Source organism: Cyprinodon tularosa, unplaced genomic scaffold (assembly GCF_016077235.1).
Source record: "Cyprinodon tularosa strain WSP-4 unplaced genomic scaffold, ASM1607723v1 ctg290, whole genome shotgun sequence".
NCBI classification, from domain to species: Eukaryota; Metazoa; Chordata; class Actinopteri; order Cyprinodontiformes; family Cyprinodontidae; genus Cyprinodon; species Cyprinodon tularosa.
Window position 1 is genome coordinate 110,667 of NW_024038997.1, and position 25,310 is coordinate 135,976.

General features: G+C 37.2%; 2 protein-coding genes across 5 annotated transcripts in view; one reads left to right on the top strand and one right to left on the bottom strand.

Moving 5' to 3' along the window:
• The window catches only part of tspan33b (tetraspanin 33b), a 40,817-nt gene extending 19,645 nt beyond the window's left edge, over window positions 1–21,172 (top strand). Inside the window, exons 6-8 of one of the 4 annotated variants that reach the window (XM_038290983.1) lie at window positions 43–171; window positions 2,825–2,986; window positions 21,083–21,172. In XM_038290983.1, coding sequence (XP_038146911.1) covers window positions 43–171; window positions 2,825–2,986; window positions 21,083–21,157 — 366 coding nt within the window. In that variant the 3' untranslated portion in view covers window positions 21,158–21,172. Of the gene's footprint in view, window positions 1–42; window positions 172–2,824; window positions 2,987–3,097; window positions 4,253–4,908; window positions 5,195–21,082 lie in introns of those variants that run through there. The other 3 variants (XM_038290984.1, XM_038290981.1, XM_038290982.1) reach the window with 3 other exon arrangements.
• Window positions 5,127–23,812, bottom strand: ttc38 (tetratricopeptide repeat domain 38). The gene is made up of 14 exons (XM_038290980.1): window positions 23,672–23,812; window positions 23,327–23,404; window positions 19,845–19,926; window positions 18,835–19,006; window positions 16,109–16,282; window positions 15,323–15,398; window positions 14,949–15,068; window positions 14,766–14,825; window positions 14,631–14,669; window positions 11,914–11,995; window positions 11,464–11,629; window positions 9,775–9,934; window positions 9,334–9,407; window positions 5,127–5,520 (listed from the first exon to the last, which is right to left on the bottom strand). Exons 1-14 carry the CDS (start codon window positions 23,699–23,701, stop codon window positions 5,433–5,435), a joined length of 1,401 nt encoding a protein of 466 aa, XP_038146908.1. The 5' UTR covers window positions 23,702–23,812; the 3' UTR covers window positions 5,127–5,432.
• Between the last annotated feature and the right edge of the window lie 1,498 nt (window positions 23,813–25,310).

The window sequence follows — 25,310 nt, forward strand, 5'->3', positions numbered from 1 at the left end:
GACCATATTTTTAAATATACCCCTTTGTTTTGGCGTCTCTAGTTTAAGTGCTGTGGATGGAACAACTATACAGACTGGTCGTGGAACCTGTACTTTAACTGCACACATGATAATCCCAGCTCAGAGCGCTGCGCTGTGCCTTACTCCTGCTGCACTGCTGTTCCTGGAGAGGTGGGTTCTATTGTTTTGATGTTTCATGTTGTTCTTTATATATAATGTTAGACATGAATACTTAATAACTCAAAAAGGCTTCAAGGGTGTTTTATATGTTGGTTAATTAAAAAATGACCCAAAACTAGGACACATTGCCATGGATTAGGATTAAAACTAATTTTCAGTATTTATCATTAAGGTTTGGGCGCAGGGCGATTAAATAACAGCCCTTTCTCCTGTCAATCTATTATATTTTACACCCTTCATCCCAAAACAAACATCATATAAGCATCATGCATCCTTCAAATATGTGGCATGTCTCTGAAAATTGCTTATTTTTGAATTAACCTCAGAGAAATGTAATGCCAACATATACAGGTATGCTTGAATTTAACAGCATGAAAAACATCTAGATATCGTCCTTTAGAAATGACTGTGTCACACTTCTCTTACAGTTGTGCTTCAGATCACATCAAGAGTAAGCAGACTCAGATTAAATCAGCTCATCTTGATATGTTTTTTCCTCCGATCAGTTGTAGCTACTATAGTTTATGGCACGGGGACTAAAATCAAACGCACAATCATCTAACTGCAAGACCCCATTTTCCCACTAAGGCACAGCTGCCGCGGTGATCTGACATCTATGTAGAAGTTGCAATAGAGGAGGCAGCTTGTAAGGTATCTGAGTTGTGCTGCTGTAAGCTCGATCACCATGTCCAAAAAAATGTGTGGCAGCCTGGCTTAGCTTGAGATCACAGCATGAATGCTACAGTGTTGGACAGCTAGATGCCGATTTCTTCCTAAACAACCATATTTCTAGATGCCAAAGTACACAAAGTAGATCTGATTATGTTTTGTGAATGAAAAGAAATAAACTCACCAAGGTTAACTTTTTCTCCTAATACCAATAAGAACATATGGCGGTAGACGGGGGATTATGTGGCTTTGAACCTGAGCTCTTCTGCATAATAATATGTCGATTCTGCTATGAGTACACAAGACTATGTCAAAAATGACATACATTTAATCTAACAACAAAACAGAGTGATATGTGCAGAGAATAAAGATGCTGTACTGGTTAAATCAAAGCTTGGTCCTTAAACTTCATAGAATCTCCAGTAAAACTGTACAGAAGAGAATGAATTATTTGTTTTTGCATCGATAAAAAAAAGCAGTGAGTCATTTCAAGTAAATTACAGTAATAAAGCAAATATCTACAACAGTTCATTTCAGAGCTTGTGAAAACATGGTTATATAGCATCTCAATCATATAAGCCATGCTTCCTGTCATCCGTGCTGATTAAATGCTGGTTTATTCTCAGTAGTATTTCTAAAGTGGATTTCCATTCAGTGCAAACGCTTCATTTCATGTAGGTCAGATTATACTTTTTTTTAAAAAGGTATTATACTTTATCCTGCAACGTGCCATACAGCCGTTGGGCTGCAGATGCAAAACAAACAGCCAGAGTTGATTGACCACAACACAAACTGTATCATATTGAAATATGAGATTTCCTCTAGTCTCTCAAAACTAGAACTGTTTCTTTTTGCCTGAAGGCAGCAGCTGCATGTCTAGATCAGATAAAGGGTGATGTGGCTGTCACACAGGACTGGCCTCAGGATGAAAAACCTGGTTCCATCAGAAAAGATGAAAATAAGTGAAACGGAGAAAAAAAATGGTTTTTGTTTGATAAAAAAAAGAATATCAAAGGCAAGATGTCAGATGCTAAATCAAAGATATGTTGTATCGCTACATCTCAGTTTTCCCATTTTTAAAAAAGCGATAGACTCAAGTTTACCCCCAGGTTGCATCACCACTTCTTTGAAGAACACAACTAAATATTTTGCCACTCTTGCTTGACATTGTCTCTAAAGTCCAACAGAGCTGTGGCTCGTTGAGAAAACTTTGGCTTAATAAGATTTTTGCACATATTTTCTATTATATCTGTTACAAAATGATGGTATCCAACTAGTCTGAACATATGCATCATGTCCTCATAGTTTGATCTGCAAGAGGTGAATTCATCAGCAATCTACAGCAAAGCTGGCAGTGATTTCACTGAGTTTTAATGATATTCAGTACTCGGAGCATCAAAGAAGGCTGTCCACATACATATGTACGAGGTACATGAATGACAGAGCATGCCAGCTTTTATTGGGTCTACATTAAAAAAGGAAACTCTTTTGTCTATAAATGCTTATTTGGTGGGAACTCTTTCTAGTTATATTGCAGACCAAGCAGCACAATGTAAAAACTAAGACTGAAGGAAAACTAAGGAGCTCATGTTGAGCCATCACAGCATTATTGATTAAACATCAGGCTGCACAGAAAACGGATCACAGCAACCTTTTCCAACATGGTAGAAAAAAAAATCAATTAATTAAACAGCCTCACAGTCGATGCAGTGCTGCAACCTGCTGGTGGCAAATGGAAAATTCACTTTATCTGCAGGCCGGTTCAAGAGCTTCAAGTCATTGGTGCTTCACTATGTACGCCTGGACTGCTTTGTTTTTTATGGCTCATTAGCCTTCTGTGCCTCCGCCTGAGGTGTCACAATGATAACATTTAGTTTTTCCAGGAGCTGTAAGACAACAGCCCAGTGCAGTTTAATCTTGCATGAGGCTTATGTTGTATTCAAGGCCACTTTCTGTTTTTTTTCCTTCTATCCAGACAGTGATCAACACCATGTGTGGTTTTGGAGTTCAAGCCCAAACGTATCTGGATGCAGACAAGGCAATTTACCCAGTAGGCTGTGCAGACAGGGCAGTGATGTGGATTGAGTCCCATCTGCTGATGGTTGGAGCCCTGGCCCTTGGTCTGGCCTTACCTCAGGTAACCCACCTCACACTCAAGGACCTTTCATGTTATGCATGATTAAACTGCAGTCTTTTACCCCAGACCTCAGAAATCAGATACAAAAGAAGGCTTTTTCTTCTAAATAAGCTACAGGTCAATGAAGGCATCAATGGAGGCTTGCTGGGTAGAACATCCAGTAATCAACCTATTGAGCGGACCTTCCACCTTTAAGGCAGTGCTTCTTGCTGCGTTCAAGTAGTTCTAGAAACACTTCATCGACCAGTGCTCTGCATCAATTCTAAAGTAGACTTCTTCAATATAAATGTATTGTTTTCTTCCCAAGAACTTTCTGCAAAGTGCCTTTTCAGAGCATTATTACCACACCGTAGAAAAAGAAAAGCCAATGTTATAATAAATGCTCAGTGAATGTCAGCCCTTCCAACGACTTTATTTAAAACACCGACTTATGTGCAGTAATAAGGTGGCACAATGCAACAATTAACTCCAACTGCAAGATATTCATTCCAAGGTGTTTAAAAGTGCATTTTTAGCCTGTAAACCAAGTAAAGGAGTATTAAGCTGTAACAGTATCTACTGAAACAGGGAAGATGCTGACAACTCCCACTCAGCTGCACAGCACGTTCACACTCCCACAGCAATTAGTCCTTTTAATATCTAAAGTCAGAATAACATAATATAAGCTGTTATCAGGAGCTGCACACATGAGATAAAATAATCGCACAGCATCCTCTCACTGCATTCATTGACTGCGTTTCCCAGAAATCCCGTCAGACCGACCACATTAGTGCAGTCATTGCTTTGATGTTTTGGGAATTTGATTGTGATGATGCCTTTTTGGCGACGATGTTCAGCAGACACTGATTAGATCGGTCACTTTAACGGCAATTATTTGTTGGCTTGTTTTAATTATAAAGTAAAACGTCTGATGGGTGCATCAGTATAAAGGGCCTTGCAAAAGTATTTATACGCCTTAGAATTTATGGGGGAAAAAATGACAGTGTTTGCCAAAAGGAACACTTAAATGCAGTTTTTTGCATAACAGTGTTTAAGTTGAGCCACAGATTCATAAATTGTTTACTGCTCTAAATTTAAATTGAGTCATTCTCTGTATAATCATGCATCAATATGTATAATCATGAATATCTGTGGCTCTGACTGAATGTTAGGAGCGGCCGTACAGAATCCCCACAGCATAATGCTGCCTTTTTCTTCAAGATAAATCAGAATCAGAAATACTTTAATAATCCCAGAGGGAAATTACTTTTGTTACACACTCCAGATACAAATATATATATATATATATATATATATATATATACACACAACAAACCACACAAAAATATAACATATACACTTATAACTCATATATAAGGTGATCTGCTTCTGGCACATTTTTATATTGTTTTTAGTCTGAGAGACCTCCTTCAGAGCCAAATATCTGTCTATGTTGCTTAAAGGCCTAATCTATGTTGGAAATAACCACTTGTTTTACCATCACATTCTTCACCTGAGCTGTGGGTCCTGACAGCTCCTCCAGATTCCCCAGACTTTTTGGTTGCTTCTCCTACTTACACCCTGGTTTCTTCCTGCTGTGTTCCTTTTTTTTTTGTCATTTTTTATTTAAAACAAAAAACAGACCATCTAATCTCTTAAATCACACAGACAGGTAACGTCTTATTTAGTGCGGTTGATAAGGGAACTGAGTACACATTCACACTACTCTTTTTATATTACACCCTATTCATGACAATGCATAAAAATATTCAACGACTGATAAGATATTTGCAAAGGACAATTCATCATTTCATTTATGAGATGTTTTCCTGGCAGCGGCTAACAGAGAACTGCAGCATCCCTCCAAAGGGACCTTGAGATGCTCGTTGCTGGCTGTGGGAGAGCATGTTCTGTACTCTAAAGTGGCTGCTGATGTTTTCTAGATTGCAGGCATTGTGCTGTCCCAGATCCTGATCTCTCAGATCCAAAAGGAGATTACCTCAGCATTTTGAGGGCAGATGTAGAAGGACGTTTGTGGTGCTCAAATTTTCCCATGAGGGCAAACACATCTCACCTACATATCCTTTTCCTGACATGCCACTCTCTTTGACAAAATTAATACGATGCACTTTCCTGTGACACAAAAGGCACAACAAATGTATATAGTGCTTGTTTTTTTTTCTTTTTAATGGTACCATTTATAATAAAAATTACAAATTTGCAAATAAATGTGCATAATCTATTTTAATGAATTTTCACTTTATCTTCATAATTTCACATGTAACACACAATTATGCTCCAAGCCAAGGAATGTAAAGATGATCCATGAAAGAATTGTGACTATCTTGTTAACGGTGTCCAGCTCCTTCCTGTGGGTTTGACGTCTCCTAAACCCAAACAGTAGATCTGATTAGAGTGATGCTTTGATGTTTTCATGGGGGACCCGCCTGCGCTCGATGCAATCACTCTAGTCATGAAGAGCCAGAGCTTTCTGCATCAGACGATGGGTCAGAGGGGAGTTGGGCCTCACGGCATCACGCTCCACCAACAGACATCTGGGGAAATACAGCAGGAGGGAACGAAGAGATGAACAAAGATTCAGGGAGACTTCAAGCTGCGAGAACAACTCGATCAATAATGAAAGAGTAACACAGTGTGCAGATGGTGTCAGTAATAGAATGGAAGAATCAAGAGCCTGTGCTCTGCACACACAGATGTGAGAGAAAACAGAGGTGAGCAGTAGTCTAAACAGTGACCCTAGAGTAGTTCAGATGCATTTCATCCAGTAGACGTCAGAGCAGAAGCTTCGTTTTGACAGGTTTTCCAAATGGTGACAGCACAGATGGTGGAGTTCCACAGATAAACACAGTTCTGATCATGTTTCCCTACAAATTACATTGAAATGGTCAAAATGCTGCTGGAAAAGAATCAAGATGCAAAAATTTATTCTGGTGCAAAGCAATGAAGTGCCAACAAAGATTAGTTTTCCATTTATAGATGTAACCTCCTCAGAGGTGTCAATTAACAAAGTCCAAATACTCCGTTACTGTACTTAAGTACACTTTTTAGGTATCTATACTTTACTCCATTACTTATTTTTGTTCCTACTTCTGATTTCTAATCATTACAATTTCACACAAGTATCTGTACTTTCTATTCCTTACATTTTTAATACAAACGTTACTCATTATTTTTGGCTTCAGTTTAATGTTTATAAATATCTATTTCCCGTCATGTGCGCCATCCAATGCAGGTCATTGGCTCCATCCAATCTAGTGAAAACTAGTGTAATTGGATGAGTCATATAACGCAAACACTCATTGGTTAGCTAAAGGAAATCATCAGAAGCAAGCAGGTGTTCTTCAAACTGTAAATGTGAATTGTCTATAGCATGCTACAATGTCGGATTCAGAAAAAGATGTTGAAATGTTTTAAAGGTCAGACACAGGCGAGAGCTATCAGGAGACGGAGACCAACAAGACCTCCCTCATCCTTGGCCCGATCTCAAAGAATTTTTCGAAATAGTCGAAAAATGAAGCTTTCAATTCATATAGTGGCATCTGGCTGTTTTTTTCTTTTAAATGTTGCTTTATACTTTTATACTTTAAGTAGTTTTTGGAGCACATACTTTTTCTCTTTTACTTGAGAAAAGAGGTGAAGTTGAATTTTACCAGAATGTTTTTAAACTGCAGTATCTATACTTCTACTTACGGTAAGTAACAAATGTGTGTAGTTTTGACACCACTGAACCTCCTACATAACTAATTTTTAGTTTTGGGCTCAGAGAGTTGCAACTATTGATTTAAGGAATTGAGCAAATTTTTAAAAAAAGACAAAGGCATTCTTTTTTTTATTATTTTAATCAAAAATATGCAAATGAGCCGAGGATAATTTTCCATCTGATTGGATCAAGGGCTAGCAGGTCCACAGGGGAAACGCAGACACTCCCCTGCCTCCAAGTCTAGAGCTTGATTCTGTATTAAACAGAGCAGAGCAACATTACCCCAGACCAGGGAATAACTGATACAGGTTTTTTTTTTTTTTTACTGCCTATCCTGAATATTTTGACAGTAAACGGAAGAAAGTCTGGGATTCAAACGATTGCCAATTTTTTGGCAATTCTTGAGATTCTTGGAAGCAAATATGACTTTTTTTCCACCATTTACTGATAAACTGACACAGTGACAAGAAATGTTAAAAAGTGGAAGTTTAAACAAGAAAGATTATTAACAAATCAAACATAACATTACTGATAGCAAATGGAAGGAGCAGGAATATGTGGTTACGTAAATCTCTAATCAATCGGCGGCCAATTATCTGTCTATTGCTACAGCAGACGAAGCCTCGTCTTCAGTTACTCTTCCTGAGTCCACCTTCTTGGTGAGACCCATGACTCCAGAAAGCCGAATCCTCTTCGCCACTTGGCATTTGGCTGCAAACTGAGCCAGTTTCTAATTAATATTGTCGAATCTCTGAGCCCACAAAAAATAGAAATAAAAAGGGGCACGGTTTAAAAAGATTGTTTCTAGTTGCCAAACTTATCAACACCCAACTGTTCCTCTGCTGAGAGTGACCAGAAAACAAGTTAAAAATATCTCTGTACTGTCATCAAGTCTACAGGCATAAAAATCTCCCATAAATACATGGAAAGGGTCAAAGAGATAAAGACTTTAGAAAAAGAAAAAAAGTACAAAGAAACAACTATTATCAGATCATGTTTTTTTTCTTAGCCTTCATCAGGGTCATTTATACGAGAAAGCTAATAGGAGAGAAAACCGTCAAGAAATTAGTCTTGGGAAAAAGAAAAAAGGAGCAGTTCTCCTAAAGTAGCTGGTGAGTAGTTAGAGAGCATAGTGTTTGTGTCCTGGAGAGGCCAAAACATCACTGGGTTGTAGATAGTCTTCCACTTTTTGTCTCCAAGTAACTTGCCCCTCCCCACCCCTGCAAGTTGCTCACTGCTTCCTACTGGATCAGTTACACACAGAAAACAGATTTCATTGGAATGCACTATTGCAAGAACAAATAAAGATGATCATTATCGGCCAATATAATGCTAAAAATATCCCTAATCTTATAGAAATTTTTTGCAAAGCTCTGGACAATGTGGATCAGGAGAATCCTTCCTGACATTCCTGAACTCTATTAGTTTAGCACTATTCTTCGTACTTGTTGTCTTTAGCTTTTCCAGGACCGGGTCACAGGGGCAGCAGTCTCAGCGGAGACTCCAATGCTTATCTCTCCCCAGACAACTCTCAAGCTCCAGTGGGGGACGTCTCAGGCCAGCAGAGAGACATGGTCTCACAGCTTGTGCTGGGTCAGCCTCTGGGCCTCCTCTAAGCTGGACATAAAAATCCTCAAGCGGGGGGGTACCCAGAAGGCATCAGAAAAAGATGTCCAACCTACCTCAACTGAAGTGCGAAGGAGAACAGCTCTACTCCTAATCTCTGACTGAGCTCCCCATACTATGGAGTGCCCTGCACATTACAGCCCCTGGTCTTGGATCATAATTCCTACAATCTGATTTCTAGCATTCGATTACACACAGAAACTTAAATTTAGGCTGATATGTGCAGCAAACATCTCTCCTGGCCAACGCCTTAAAATACTGATGTTCATACAGGCCGCACTCAAAATTATACTGGAGATTGATCACATATAACAGTATAGAGAAGACTCCAGCTAAATGTATACTTTAATTTGTAATGAGAGCCAATAACTGATGAGAGGAAACAAAATCCTGCTGTAACGGGATGTGACCAGATCAGTAAGGGTTCATGTTGATATTAAATGTTAACAGGTGTTATTATGCATGTCTGGATCAATTCCTATCCTGGAAGCACAGATCTAAAAAACAGTGAAAACTTGTCACTGATAGGAGGAAATCTGGAGAAGCTTGTCAGTTTAGGAGACAAATCTTAAATAAATCCTTTAGATGAGTTGGTGGTGCGAGTTCTATCAAAAATATTCATACGCTTTGACCTTTAACACATTCCTTTGCTGCACCTCAACTTTTTTTGTTGAGTTTTTGACAGCCTATGACAGTGAACAGAGCAACAGGAACAAACAAAGAAAAAAGTAAAACATGCTTTTCACAATATGACTTGTACCCATTTAGGTTAAAACTTTGTAGAACCATCTTGTAGTTAAAGCTCCAAGTCTTTAATGGATGGACCCTCAGCTCTGGCCCTCCGGCCTTTGGTCAGCATGTAGACTGTGTCAAAAACTACATTAAGGTTTGTGGTTGAAATGTGCCTTAAGGTGGTTTGGTATATAATTAAAAGGCTCTAAACTGGCCAATTTCTTTATGAATTATTATGAATCACATTTAAATGCAATAAATATGTAATAGCTGTTTAGTTGTACATTACCTTCCCAGTTTTTGGTGCTGCTTATTCTCGGACTTCATGGCTGCATGAATGAGCAGCTGATTGAACAAATCTCTCTGTAAGAAGCAGTGGACAAACCATTAGTAAATGCAAACTTCTCACTATACTATGTAAAGTGCATCCACTCTTCTTCTCCTCCTATATTGTCACTACAGTATAGGACCTTAGATAACTCTTGTCTGCACAGGAAACACCCAATGCATCAAGTCCATTAGCACCCATCAGTAAGTTTTATTATTCATATGATGGTGCAGTAGGCTTTCTATTCTCACGCCACCCTATGAAGCAGGGTTATAAACCTAAGAACGCATTTCTGAGGCAAACTTTTACACCATTGAGCATTTCTTTGAGAAAATGGCATGTTGAATCAAGCAGAGAGATTTTCATGCTTGTTTTAAACCTATCCAAGTCTGAACATCTTACCTGAGCATCACTGCCACCAATCCCCAACATCTGGTAACGCAGAGGGTACAAAAGTGCTACAGCTTGGCCGTAGTTGCCCTGGTTGTACTCCATCATAGCTTTACACATTGGTATGCCTATGTTTTTAGCCAGCTGATGTTGCTGATTGTCGCCTGGTTCCCTGTGAATAGAAATGGTACTTTCAACAAAGTGCCTTTAATGTATTAATTCCCAGATATTAAACAAACCAAAGTGGTGTTTTTTGTTCTTTTACTGACTAAAATGAATAGTAAGACATTTTTTCATTGCTCTATAAAAGGGAAATGTTTAACTTCATTTTGGGTCTAACGCATTAAACCCAAAAAGTGCAAACCATCTAATCATTACAGATAAAGTATATATATATATATATATATATATATAACTGCAATAATGAATTTACCCCAAACAGATTTCTGTAACACTTTATTTGAAGGGATGTACATAAGACTTACACTGTCAAAAACATGACATAACACCTAACACCTGACATAAATGACACTTTATCTGCTTAGGACTTTTGTCATTAATTGTCATTCGGTAAATTATGACACTATAAATGCAAAGTTGACATTGTTTAAAATGTCTTTGTTGTGACAACTTTACATATACCCAAAACTCATAACCCATCATAAATATGTCATGACAGATCTAATTATAAACCTCTAAAAAGTTATTTCTATGTATGTGTTTACATTAAATTACACAGTCATATGTGATTGTTCTTTAAATTGATTTAAATTGAGTTAATGTCTCCTTACCTCAAGTAAAGTGGACATTTACAAAAATATAAATGTCAAGTCCAGTATATTAACAGCTTGAGCCGGGGGAACAGGCCAAGCTGCCTCAGTTGAGGTGAACAATAAACAAAATTAAAAAAAAAAGGCTCAATCTTTTAACAGCTACTCCTTAAGGACTCTTTCAGCAAAGGTAAAGTGCATCAGCATTTGCCTTGTAAAGTACTGTCCAAAAAAAATGCTGCAATAAGGAAGGAGGTAGGAAACGGGAGTGTGCATGCTTACAATCTTAGTTCCTTATAATCTTTCTATCTGGTGCTACAGAGCCATAGTGCTGTAGTGAGGAAGGGGCAGCAGCTAGAGGCTCAGATTATATGGATTTGGATTCAGCCTTAGACATGGTGTCTCAATATACAGGCTGCTGATCGTTGCTTTCTCTTTTTTTAATCTCGACTTTATCCCTCTGCCCATTTTCTGACTAATTTATTGTTGGTAAAATGTTATTAAGGCAAGAAGAAATATGTTGATGATCTGAAGCATTTAAGTGCGTCATAAAGCAATTAAATGTTTGAAATCTATAAAGATTACATACCGTTTCACAGCAACGCATTATGGCTGAAAAGCAAACAACATAACAGCCTGAAGAATTTCGAAAGAAAAACCTCAAGGTTACCAAGATGTGTCATTTGCTATGGCATAAGCTAAAGAAAATGTTTAAGCCATGTGGACAAACTTCTTTAGAGACGTGGGCTCCTGGTACAACATCTGCTTAAGAGGGAGGCCATTACTGTGGTCCTATTCATAACTGCATTTATGCTCGGTCTTGCATCATACACTAATCTAAGTCTGTTTAATATATGGGGGTTGAGTTACTTTTATGGAAGGCTGGCACAGTGGTGAGGTGTGCAGTGAAGAGAAATGGCACAGAACTAACTTGGCCAAATCCTGGAGGCCCTCCAGCAGGCGCTGACTGGCCTTGGTCTCATTGGCTCCCAGTGACACCATGAGGAAATGGAGGTCATTGAACAATGTGACATGATCGTCAGTGTGAGGCTGGGTTATCTGGAGCAGCTCCCGCCAGCGGTCCTTCACACAGACACCTGCAACAAACCCTGAGGTGGTCAGACAAGGCCTAATTATCCTTAACTCTGCCACAATAGTTTGGATGTTATTAAAATATTAATAAAAAAGATTTCTTACTAAAGCTTTTTGCTTTTAGACAAAATTCTCATGTTAAATTAGATGTTAGAGTTACTCAATAAGATATTAAATTACAAACATTACAATTGCATATTGCATTTTATTCTTCACAACAGCTTTAGAGAATATCTAACAGTAGAAGAAAAAAATTTATCAGGGTCCTTTTATATAAAATCACACTGACCTTCCATCTCCAGTCTGTAGAGCATTGAACAAGCATCAACAATATCCAGCATGGCGCCTGAGGCTTTACAGCGATTGAATACCTTAGAGAAAGCATATCACCATTTACTTAGGAGCAATGATGGACAGGAATTTTCCCAGTTGAATAAACATAGTTTCCACAGAACAAATCTTATTTTAGACCATGTTTAAACATCAAAAATCCAATTGATTAAAAAAATTTAACCACATTAAATTTGCTTTCTTTTATTTTTCTCGAATCAATGTAAATTCTGTTTCCATTGCTGAACTACAAGTCTAAAGATAAATGTATGTAAAAGAGGAAATAGTTAAGAGCCTACCCTTCATCAGCTAGTCTGACCGGATTTGGTTTACAGTAAACATCATAAATAAAAAACTTCTTAAACAGTTATCGATCCCCTACATCAAAGAAAGCTGGAAAATTCTATTAGCATTTTACAGACTTTTCCCAGGGTGAACTTACTTAAACAGCCAGACGTAGTGGGTGGGGTCTGTGTATTTTACAGAAAGATTACCTCTCTTTTAGTTATTAATATCTCTCTACTTGAAATATTTAGTATTGCTGAAATCAAAATGAAATATTCATGTCTAAAAATGTTGAAGAAAAACAAGCTTTTATGGTCGATAAGTTCAAAATAATGATTTTTAACACAGCGGAGGAAAATGACCTTATGAAATGTTTTTGCAAAGATTCAGAAATCCAGCTTTGTTTCCTTCCATCATCCTAAATAGGACTTCAAAGCACAAACCAACATGTGGGGGTGGTTCTTTGGCACGCACATCTTAAACTTGGATTCAGGATTTATTTGCAATTATCTAACCTTGACTCACAAGGGAAACCAGAATTGCTCATCAGAAAAATTAAGGCTTATCTAATTTGGACGGTTCCAAAGCACAGACCTGACTATAAGCAAAGTTTTATTTTCAGCATGGTTGAGGTTAGAGCGTTAGGAAGGCCTTCTAGAAGCATCATGTTATCAATTATACTAGTTTTCTATGTGTAGATTGAAGACCTTATTGCATCCATGTTATAACAAGCTAACCTCACCAATCTAGTCCAGACTAGCTTGGAGAATCTGAATGAAATCTGGGAAAAGGATGTACAGTTACCCAAGTAAAAGACTGGGATATCACCAGATGTAGAGCAAGGTGATGGGTGCATTATGCTAAGGGTCTAGTTGGCTGCCAAAGATACTGCTGCAAGATGACAAAGAATCAGCAGTTTATCGAATTATTCTACCTATTAAAGGGGAACACTTTTTTTGTTGTTGTTGTTTTTTACATTGGCCCCTTGATTTTACGTTCATGTTTATCATGTTCTACTGACCCATATAAGTCTTTTGTCATTTGTAACTGTTCCGAAGATATTCGGTTTTGTAATCCAAGTAACGTCTTCCTATGGGCAACGACTTGGAGGCACAAACTAAACTGTTCATAATGTATTCTTTATGGTACACCAGCATTCATAACATGTAGAGGGATTTCTATCCCCAGAAATCCGTGGTTATATTTTTTATATTTCTATTTTTCAAAAACAAAGCGGAGCGTGTATGACGTCACCCGCGCGTGCCAGCTACCGTTCATTCTTCCTGTCCGCTGAACTGCTGCTAATTTTACTCACATGCCTGGAAGATGTCTGGTGCTCCTACCACAGAGGATCTCGCTCACGAAATGGAATTGAACGATTCAGATTAGCTAGCCAAACGAATAGAAGGGTTAGAGCATAGCCGCCTGTGGCCCGGGCTGCCTGTCACAACTCCAGTCCGGCGTTTTTAAAAGATATAAATATAAAAAATACAACCCCGGATGTCTGGGTGACAGTGATTTGCCTACATGTTATGAATGCTGGCGTACCATAAAGAATAAATTATGAACAGTTTAGTTTGTGCCTTCAACTCGTTACCCAAAAGAAACGTTACTTAGATATAACCTAACCGAATATCTTCAGAACAGCTCCAAATGACACAAAACTAATATGGGTGAGTAGAACATGATAAACATGAACGTAAAATCAAGGGGCCAATTTAAAAAAAACGGTGTTCCCCTTTAAAAAATCAACCTCATTCAATCCAACAGGATGAGCATCCAGTCTATAGCTGGTTCCAAAGTCCTGTCAAGTCCAGTCACATGTAGACTGTTAAAATACAGTGAAGCGGTTCCAAGACAGTTTCCTATACAGCTTTAGTTTCTCAATTAAATGCTGGACAGACCGTACAGCAGAAATAACCACTGATAAAAACTGAAAAATGGCATCACCCAGATGTATCAGAACCACCTTAAAGGTTCATATTAGGAAACCCTTCTTCAAAATATGATAAAAATCAACCCTTAAGTGAGTTTTTTTTTTTTGGGAAAAATCTACTTTTTCCTGTAAAAAGTTTATTTTTTTTTTCTTATTCAAACTTAAGAGATAAAAATGCTATGATTATCTAAATTATGACATGCTTTAAGAAATACAGGGTGACCCACTGTTCTCCAAAGTGTAATATTTAGTGTTACTGTTTTTGGTGCAGAGTTTCCCTACTGTGAAGCTTCCATACCTGTGGTAATGCTGTGTGATTGTCCCATCAGTCTCCATCAGAGGTAAAATTACTGCACTTGACTGTTGTGTTAGCAGAAACCAACAGCTCTAACTAAAACCTTAAAACCTCCAGTTATCACAGCGTCCATAACCTGCACCAGTCAACACAAACCCACCTGGGAGTCGTATATCTGCAGAGCAGCTTCGTATTGCTCCTAAAAAAGGATGAAGTCACAAAACTAAGGCTCATTTAAGACACTTCAGTCAATTTCATAGCAAACCCTCCAAATTAGAACCATCATTGTCCTTACCTTCTCAGTGAAGTTCAAAGCCCAGTGCCAATAATTATGACTGGCCAGCATGTCAGATCTCTGAAAAATGAATTAATATTCATAGTTTACAAGCTTCTTTTTAAATATAACCTCAGACCTGTCTGAACCTCAGCAAGGTTCCAGTAGAAAAGCACACTGCTTCAGTGTGATTGAAAACACCACCTGCCAGTCTTTCTCTCTGCTCTCCATGAAATTCAGGCCTTTTTCCACCTCTGCTGTCATCTCATAAACGTGGGCCACAGAGTGGACAGACCAAGCATCATCAGGGGTCAAGGCGAGGCCCTGCACAGGAGGATGGAACAAGAAAGAGGCATTTAGAAGCAGCAGATATATCTGAAAAGAAAATCTTATTTTCATGTCCTTCAAATCTCTTTCCCCAACAGACACTCATGTCACTGCTGCTTTATATGCATGAGGCATTTGGTGTAGAGGGGTAGTTCTTGTTACATGGTGGACTGACAATCAACACAGGCACACAGTCTCAAATGCACTGTTGCTTTATCAGCGGAGCGTAAAAGAGAAAATCTAATCTTCACCTCCATGGCCACTTTCAAAGCCTGGTCATAGAAACGAGTCTCAAGGAGGCCGAAGGAGTATTGTCCTTTCAGGTAGCTATAGACAAAAAAAAAAAAAAAAACAGACTTACTACAGAAAATATTAAATAGAATTTGATTTTAATCATTAACAAGAAAGAGTAGGCTTGAAATACAGATACTCAGATCAAATAAGCTAACTGTATGTTCATGATTATGATGACCCCGCTTTAAATAATAATTTACAAAATTGCAATGTGTCAACTAGAATTTCACACATTAAATAATTCAGTTATGATTTTAAAATCTCTGTGAAAATTATGGACACAAAAAAAATGCGATTCAATTTATTCATCCTATTTTCAGATAGTTGTCCTTCACTCTTTGTTTTAAAAAGACAAGAAAACTGCTATTTGAGTTGGATAGATGTGTGTTGAAAATAAATCCTGCTTAAAAACAACCATGAGAGCGAAGCTAAACTCTACATATGGCAAGTTAGGCAGACAATCTGCCAGAACAGGTAAGGTTTCTGCACTATTACTGTCCAACCTCCCTCCCTCTCTAGAAATATAAATATTATTCCGCATCGTGCTTTTTGTTAAGAAAAATTACCGGAGCGCTCACATTTAATTGGACCAGAACTTTATAAAAAACAAACATCAAAATTAAAGGAATGGAAATGTATTTTTATTCGTCATTGGAAAATTTAAACCCGGCAAGTGGAATATTATCCCACTTGAACTGTATCATAGAACCTCCGGTAGACCTTCTGTGTGCTGCAACTGGTACCTGAACAAAGGCATGTGAGGCTTCCAGTGGGGCAGCACTCGGGCCACAGAGTCCCTCATTTGCAACTGGGCCCCCATGTAGAAGTAGGCATCATGGGCAAATTTAAGAGCCAGCATGTCAGTGGGATGATCCAGCAGGATATCTTCCCATACCTCACAGGCTTTGGGATAATTCCTAGAAGAAATAGGCTCACTATTAAAAAATAGAGCTCTGAAAGATGAGAACTGTTCAGCTAGAGGATAACTGTGGGATAGCAAAGAACGTCTCCCAGGTGGAGCTTAACAAAAAACAAAAAGCGGTTAAACATTACGAGAACTCACTTTATACCACAGAGAAAGAAAAGGAAATGAAGATAAAATAAGAAAGTCTGGATGTTGGACAGAAGCTCAAATTACAAGAAATCTCTCATGAATTCTGGGTTCTGTTAATCCGGAGCATATGACTGAATCACATGCAGACGGAAACAGAAGCTTCATGAATGCTAAACTATTTCCTCATAAGCTATTTCTGAAATGCTCACAGGCGATTCGGTTCGTGTGGCACAATGAACACAAATCCTGCATCTAATGGGGACTTTAACAGACTACTGGAAACCTCTACTGTGATTTGCAAGGAAAAATAATGCAGCGGATGCCTTAAATATGCCTTAAAAATGTAAAAAATAAAAGGTAAAAAAGGTTTTAATGAAAACATTCAGCAGCAAACAACATCAAAATTAATAATTTTCTTAAAAAAAAAAAACATGAAAACATTCATGAGTTCCTGGTTTTCGTATTTTATTAATAAACCTCAGCGGTTTCCATTGAGACCACATGTCTGGATTGAATAAAAAATGTAGATTAATCACTACCCTTAACACATACACAATTTTATCATCCAAATACTTTCTTTACTTATTAGCTGGCTAGCTCAAGTGGTAAGTCACCCATCCTGCAAACAGGAAGCCTGGATTCGTATCCCAGCTGGGAGGAATGAGCTTAGTTCCAAAGGGGAAGATCCTTTACGCTAATGCCTGCTTTGGGGACTGGAATCCTGGGTTCCCATGGACTGCCACTCTGGGTCCCTGAGCAAGCCTTAACCCCCACATTGGGGGTGTTTCCCTTGGGGATGGGTTAAACGCAGAGTTAATTTCATTGCTCTGTACTTGTGACAGTGTAATGACAATAAAAAAAATGCTGGAAACAAAAAAAAAAAACGTCTTATGGATTATTTCCATAATCCAGAGCTCATAATGCTTACAATAACACTTATGTAGAAGATTAATAGAAATTTAATTTTTTTTCCCCAATTCAAAAATCATTATTGAAAACAGTTAAAAACTTTAATCCTCTTTCACAGAGAATCGGAACATTAGAATATCAGGTCAGGGCAGCGTTGCAGCTGAGAAAATAAAGACATGTGTTAGAACATAAACTGCTGTGATTAAGACGTGGTGCCTGTATTGACTAAAAGTAACTTTTAGTAATAGTATCTGAAAGAAAATATTTAAATAAAATATTATCTAGCAGTTTAATTAACAAACATCATCAAAGCAGCCTGGGCCCCTAAGGTGAAGTAAGACCAGGAGTAGTGAGGACTTTGTTGAGCCTCAGTGAGGCAGACAACGAAAAGAAAGCATATTGATACGGTTGTATTTAATATTATATTGTGATGAAATGTCTCAATAAAAGAAAATTGCAACACAAAGCGGGCATATTTTCCGTCTCAATTTCAAAAGTTCAAAGTCGATCAGAAGCGATGAGTAAAGAGAACTCCTGGATTACTTTTTAAACCTGTTTTAAAGCGTTTACAAATGATAACTCAGAATGCATGAAAATTACACTTGAAAATGTTTACCAATATAGACACGTTAGACATTGTTGGAAAGCTTAGATTCTGCACAACTCAATTGTTTTTTGGGAGATTCTGTAATGGGATTGTGTACACTAAAAGCGCAGGTCAGGCGTCCCACTGAGAGCTGTTGAGGGCACCTAAATTGAAGGTGGGGGGTGTAAATGAGAATGGGATGGCTTCTTTCCTCCAACGGAGAGGGAAAGCAGTCGTTGTTACCGCAACAGTGACGCCCAACATTTGCACCTTTCTTAAAACAAATGTATACGGTGAAATAAACTATTTTAAAAAGGAGCTTCCCTTTTGGGAATGATTATGTTTTTTCATATAACTAATCTGTGATTTTCTGTCAGTGTGATGAAGATGCAGCAAACCAGTTTACATTTGGAGAAACTCCTTTCCTCCACCACTAGCTGTTACACTTGCTGGAAATTTCCAGCAAGCCTGCACTGATGCAAACTCCCTATTTAAGGGCTGAACGGTCCTGTCGTCCTACCCACCACTTGGACTTAATGTGGAGGACCCTGTTTATGGGCCAGTTTGGGATTGAGCCTATGAGAATCCTTATAAATACAGGCCCTGCTGCTCTATTTTTTGTTATTAAATCAAAGGCAGAAGCAACTGCAGCTTTTTCAATAATAAAACCTGAAATAAAAACTATATTTCCATATTCCAACATCAAATAAAACTGACCAACCTATTTTCTCCCAGTCAAGAATCTGTTGTGAGTGTATTATTCTTGGATATATTTTTAAAACCATTACCCTTCTGTATTCATTCACAACATCAATTACGTGTAACATACCTGCCATTTTTATGGACCCTCTCAATTGTACACCCCCAATAGAAAGCTCTTTTATGGTCTCACTTCCTGCATCAGTGTTGCTGGACCTTACCCATGGGAGAAGAGCTCCACAGCTTTGACATGGAGTTTCTCTCGGGGAGTGATGTCCTGGCTGTTGGCGAGCTCCAGTGTTCGCGTCACAGCACTGGCCAGACGCTCGTCCACCCGGGGGCTGCTCGTCGTGCCCACCAGCTCCAGCCCGGTACTGATCACATGACCCATAACTGTTGCAGGAATAAATAAATTATTCTTTCTGAATTTCCCCTCTGCAACACAGCAGTCCACATGAAAAATCATGTGCACTTCTAAAGGTTCTGTTATTTATTTTCAGAGCCAGAGGAGCTTTTTACTGGAAGAAAGTCGACCTTTTCAATTTTAACTTCTGCTTCTGATAGTAAACAGCAGATGAAGTTACGGTATATGAAAGGTGAGAAAAAGGTCAAAAACAGCGTGTATCCCTATAAAGTCTGCTCTCATGCGTAGCAATGCGAGCTTTAATATTGTTTAATATCTTTCCAGTAACTGTGCTTAATGCTGTTATAAAAGCAAGAGTCATAAACAAATCAACAGAATTTAATTTTCAGCCTGGTGCAGCTTAGCTGCTTTGCATCTCCTCTGCGTGTTTTAATATCAAGGTGTTTCCAAGGCAACCAATACTAAAGTACCTTACCAAATCATGGAATTAAGATAACATACACCAAGTAAAACAAGTGATTCAGTAGCTTGTAGAGCCACTTAAGATCCAATAGGAGGACATGTTTTTTTGTTTATTTTTCATGTTATGAAGGAATCTCAATTTAATCCTTAAAAAACCTCTGTTCACCCTGAAAACTCTGTTTTAAAACTTTGTCAAACTTGTTTGACTAAGAGTTTCAAAAGATTCATTTGAGCAATAAACCAAATGAAACCCAACACTTGAGTTTTATTCTTTGCAAGGAGGAGAGAAGAACAGAACAGTGTTTTTTTCTCTAACTTGTTTAGAACAGATGGTGCGGCACACAGTTCTTAAATAATTACCATCTGTCATTAGAACAGTCCTGATGAATAAAATAAGTTATTTACCAAAGTTAGGGTCAGCTGCATGGATAGCAGACATGCATCCTTCAATTCCTCCCAGCGTGTCATCATTTCTCCATTTCACATACTAGACAAACAAAAACAGGCTGTTAGTACATTTGTTTAGTGGATTTACTTTATTGCACTTCATTTATTTCTGAGGGAATTATTTTACGCAATAGGCCTTAATCAGATGCTTTCCAGAAGGGAGACCATATCTACTCCTTCACATTTTAAACAAAAGAAAATAGAAAGAAATACTGACAGGATATAAAATGGAAAATTCTTAAACAGTTTCAAAATATGGATTCATTACAGTCCTTAATTATCTACTGCTATAGTTGATGATAATTGGATTTTCTCATCAGAAGCAGTAATATAAAATATTTTTAAACATTAAATCAATCAGTTATTATAATTAGGTGCAAAAAAAAAAAAACAAAACAAAAAAAACAGGAGCAGAGCTCTCAACAAAAACTAGATAAATTAGCTCAATGTCAGCTGCAAACCTTTCCAGCTTTCCCACTGCAAGCACTGTTCCATACAGCTTCACGATCTTTACAATGCTATATTACCCTTAATGCTGTTCTGAGAGATTGTCTTTTAAATCATTCAAACATTTATTTTCAGTCTTTGTATTTGATAACGGTCATGTTTTAGAAATCCAATGAGGCTCCTTTGTCTGACTCAAAGTACCTTTTAAAAAATAACCTTTAAGGTGGTATCACAAATACTTTTCAATAATCCAAATTTTCTTTCTGTATTAAAAATAATTCTCATATTGTTTTGATGTAATATTCTTATCTTAAATGTTATGCTCTTTATTAGCTGGAAGAGGAAATGAATACATAACAGAAAAAAAAAAAGACTTCACTTAATAAATTTTTTCTTAAAGGGCGTAGAGGTATATCTTTATTTCCGGGGGTTCATCTAAATGAGTGGTCCTCCTAACTGTCAATCATTTTGGTGATATATTTACGTAAGGCCGTCCTATGTGCACGTCCACAGTTGGCTGTATTTTTCTGTGCATGCACACTTTAAGGCGTATATATGTGGTAAGCTACAGTATCAGCGCGGTTCTTTGAAAATGGTCAAGGGTCGTGAGAAAAAAAGTTTCTACGAAGTTTATAAGTAGAAAAGAAAGGCCTCAGAAGAGGCAGATATATTTCAGAATGCTTTGTGGGAGATCTCTCCATGCAAAGCATTATGAGATTTGCTTTCACAGCAGCCCGTTGTCACCATAGGCTGCTGCTACCCGACAGCGGCGACTAATAACAAAGATGGCGCAGGCACCGCGCAGTGGAACAACGGGGAAGTGATCATCCGTCTGAACTGTAAGTAAACTTAGTTCACTATAAATTCCACATTAAAGTCCCTGCTTTATATAGTGATTGAGGGATTTAGGGGTTAGGGAGGACGTTTGGACACAGTAAGCTTGTATGAGCTGTGAGAACAGCAACTTTTACACAGAGCGTGCACGAGGAGAACTGAGCTTGTGCATGCTCTCGCACAGGAATTATTTTTTTTTTTAAAGTGGAGAGGGCGGCTCTTTTAAAAAATTCGAGAAAATTCTCCACAATATTTTTAATACAACTGAAAAGTTAAAGGAATTAACAAACTATTCAATATTATTGTAACTTATGGAATGTGGCTGTAGAGTTTAAATTTATATATATATTTTTTTATATTTATCATATTGAAAATAAACACTAAGAGCCAAGAAACTGTTTTCACAGAAAAATGGGAAAAAAATGGTTTTATTAGATTTAACACTTTCCATATTTCGCCTTTCTTTCCTCTATATGAAAGGTAAGCGTTTTGGACACCAGGCTCATCAGTAGACCTGCACAATATTCAAGAGCATGTGATGATGGAGATACAGGAGATTGTGATATACGACTCTTTTCTTTTTAACTTTCTTATAAAAAAAACAAAAAAAACTGAAATGTTACAACTGTAAATATACAGTCATATGTTTATATTACTGTTTTTATGTATTTTTTTACTGTTTTCAAGGCTGCACTTAAAAAAAAGAAATTGTCTCGAGGTCTGTTCTTAATGAAATTTCTTTTTGTTTACATTTGTGTATACAAAAATACATATCTATATCTTAACGGGCTCTATGCACAACACCAGTAGTTGCGGAACGTAAGGCCAGCCCCGTAACCAGCATTGAGAACACTGAGGTCATGTCCTCGGTATTTTCCCCTTTTTTAATTTTTTTTTTTATTATTATTATATATTATTTTTAATTCAGAGAAATGTCAAACTATATGATGAAAATTGTTCTGACTTTGACTGGTGTAAAGATCAGCATGCATTCTCATTTGTTTAAAAATAAATAAAATAAAGCCCACAATATATTATTGCGAGTCATTTGATTCATTTAGTGGGCTATGCACAAGCATGGTGATTATGGTAACAATAATAATAGTTGTAATAATAATTCAATATTAATAACAAAAACAATAATATAGTATAATAATAGTAATCTCACTTACACAAATACTCTAATTTTGTGAGTTTTGGAATTGTTATAATAAACACGTTCATATTCACCTCCTCGATGGGCTGGTGATTTAACTCTCTTTATTCACGTTTCCAAAAAATATTTTAAAAAGTCATCATATTAGGATATTTTTTTGTCAAGTAAGATTTATGGCAATAATTGACATCGGTATTTACAAAATCCTGGTTACGGCCCTGCGTAAGGCAGCTCTTTTGTTTTCTGAATTTCATTACAGGGCAAACTGATTAATCCAGGTGTGTGTTGCCATGGTTACCGAGTTCAGGCACACCTGGATTAATCAGTTCATCCAGTAGAAAATGACAGTTTTATCATAATCACGCTTTTATCTCCTCTTTCTTTCATCTTTCCTTCCTTTTTTTTCTGTTTTCCCTTTCCTGTTCTACTCACATTGCAATGTCCATATAATCTGTAAAACTCCCTGCATAATTATAATAAAGCAATTTACATGCATAAATCAAGCGGAACACCATGGCGATAGCCATACTGCTCCACTTGTGAAAATCTGTTGGGCTCTTTTTGGCATCAAGACAATTATTCTTATTGCCAGACAGGATACTGTTATAAAAATAAAATAAAGTAAATAAATAAAAATTACAGGGAACAAAAGAGTTGCTTTAAGTTCAGAGTGTAGTGAAGTTGTGCATAGAACCTATAGTTAATGACCTCATGTGTTTTATCTGTTGTATAGGGGAAACAGCGCCCCCTATCGTCGCCTGATAGTGGCAGAATAAGATCTAGTCAGCAATATGAACTAGAGGGAAGATTTTCAGTTTTCTATTTGTGGCTAACTTTGTGTTTTATAACCGGAAACGGGAATTTAAGTTTCCCAACTCAACTGTTTTAAAGAAAATGTCTCCAAACCTCGGTTTATGAGCCATGCATCAAATTGAAGAGTGTTTCTAGGTAGTAAATACGACAATGCAATTAGCAGAGCCTGCAGGGATCATGTGTGTGTTACCTGTGTAAGTATGGCGTCATAGAGTTTGCATGCCTCGTTGCTGCTGGTGGACAGTGGAAGAGCCTCGTTTTTCCACGCCTGCAGAACAGATAAGAAAACTCCGCAACATTTCCACATAAAACACTCCGTAAACCAAAGGTTATTTCAGTAATAAAACTTAGTTCCTTGCCTTTCTGCCATTTGGCTTTATTCTTTCCGTCAGCAAAACAAGCAGCAGATAATGAAAACTTATCAAATTCTGTTGATTTAAATTTGACGTGGCTGAACGCAGGTTGATTTCACAGCGAACTGTCTCAGAGGGATTTATTTTTATTTTTCCCTGCAGTTCCCGTTATTAGCACTCACCTGACAGTCTCTGAGACTTGGCCCGCTCATAATGTTCAGCCTGTAGAGGAGAAACAATTTAGCGCCTCTGAAAGCTCCTAACTCCGCAGGCTCTAAATCGGAAGTCAACTCCGGCTTGATTCCCTTTCACAATAAAAGCACCGATAAACTTTTAAAATAGGATTAGCAGCTGCCCGCTGCTAGTTCGATAAAGTTCAATAAACACCAATAGAATATAAATCCACTACATATAGAGTGGAATATTTCAAGCTTTTATTTGTATATTTTGATGATAATTGCTTGCAGATAATAAAACACAAAGTACTGTAATATGTCTCAGAAGAATAAATAAGATCAATAAAGGATATTTTAAACAGGAATCTCATGTTTCTATCTAAAAAAAAATAATTGTTTTTTATATGTAATGACTTTATATGTAACACAAGCTTCACCTTCTTCAATGATCAAGAATATTAAACCTTTACATATTTTAATTTGAGCTGCACCAATAAGAAAGCCCTCATTGTATAACCAGGGTTATCATATAATAATGTATTACGTTGTTGACTGACCTAATTCCTGAAGTTTAGGTTTGTTTGTTTTTTGTAACAGGAACAAAATCCCTGACAGAGAATAAAGCAAAAAAAAAAAAAAAAAAAAAAAAAAAAAAAAAATATATATATATATATATATATATATATATATATATATATATATATATATATATATATATATATATATCAGGGTTGCTTATTTATATATATATATATATATATATATATATATATATATATATATATATATATATATATATATATATATATATATCAGGGTTGCTTATTTAAAATTTTTCCTCCCCCTTTATCAGGACACTTTGTATCTGTACATGGTGTTCACTGAATAACTGTGATGTCCAGGTAGATCTCAATAAAATGTAAGATCATCTAAATGTTAATTGTTCCAGTAATTCAATTCAAAATGTAATTAAAAATAGAAAAAAATATATTTCTGAACAAAAGTTGGATTTCAGGGAAATATAAGAAGTTTTTGAGGAGGAACAGGACAGACTGGGATGGCCAAATTTTACTGCCAAAGACCTTTAACTTTCGTTACAAGCAAAGTCTGCCTAAAGACCAAACAATCTGGTCGATACTTTCTGTTAAGCTGACGTCTAGTTCCCAAAGATGTTCCCTGCAGAACTCCTACTTCTGCAGAAGATGATCAGCAGGCAAACAGGCTCACAGTGATTCCAATACAAGTTACCATGAATTCCAGTCAATAGAACAGAGAAGTAAAGGCATCCCTTTGCTCAGCAGGTAGAAACTACAATGGTTATTTTAAGGTAGTTTGCGTTAATTTGATTCCATCAGAAACATTTGTTCACTTTGAGCGATCAAGACTAATGAAAAATGACAAGCTAGAAGAATTAGTTGGAACGTAAATTTTTGCTTGAGCGCTTCCATCCAGAGCAGGATCAATCAGGGCTGAACATTCACCAGAGTTAAACGGCAGAAAATAAATAAACCATTACACCTTCATCACTTAAATGTAACCAAAGGCATCAGAGACTAGATAATCCAACATAGATTACACCTTAGTTTTTTAAGGATCAGTTAATGAGCTTGATTGTTCACCGTCATGTGATATAATCAAAAAAGGT

What these genes read in the sequence shown, in the direction of transcription:
- ttc38 (XM_038290980.1), bottom strand. Translation starts at nt 23,701, where the DNA reads ATGAGCGGGCCAAGTCTCAGAGACTGTCAG. An exon ending in GGCCTCCAGGATTTGGCCAA is followed by an intron (nt 9,935 to 11,463) that starts GTTAGTTCTGTG and finishes TTCTATTCACAG; the next exon opens with GGAACCAGGCGACAATCAGC. An exon ending in TTGGTGGCAGTGATGCTCAG is followed by an intron (nt 9,408 to 9,774) that starts GTAAGATGTTCA and finishes TGCTTCTTACAG; the next exon opens with AGAGATTTGTTCAATCAGCT.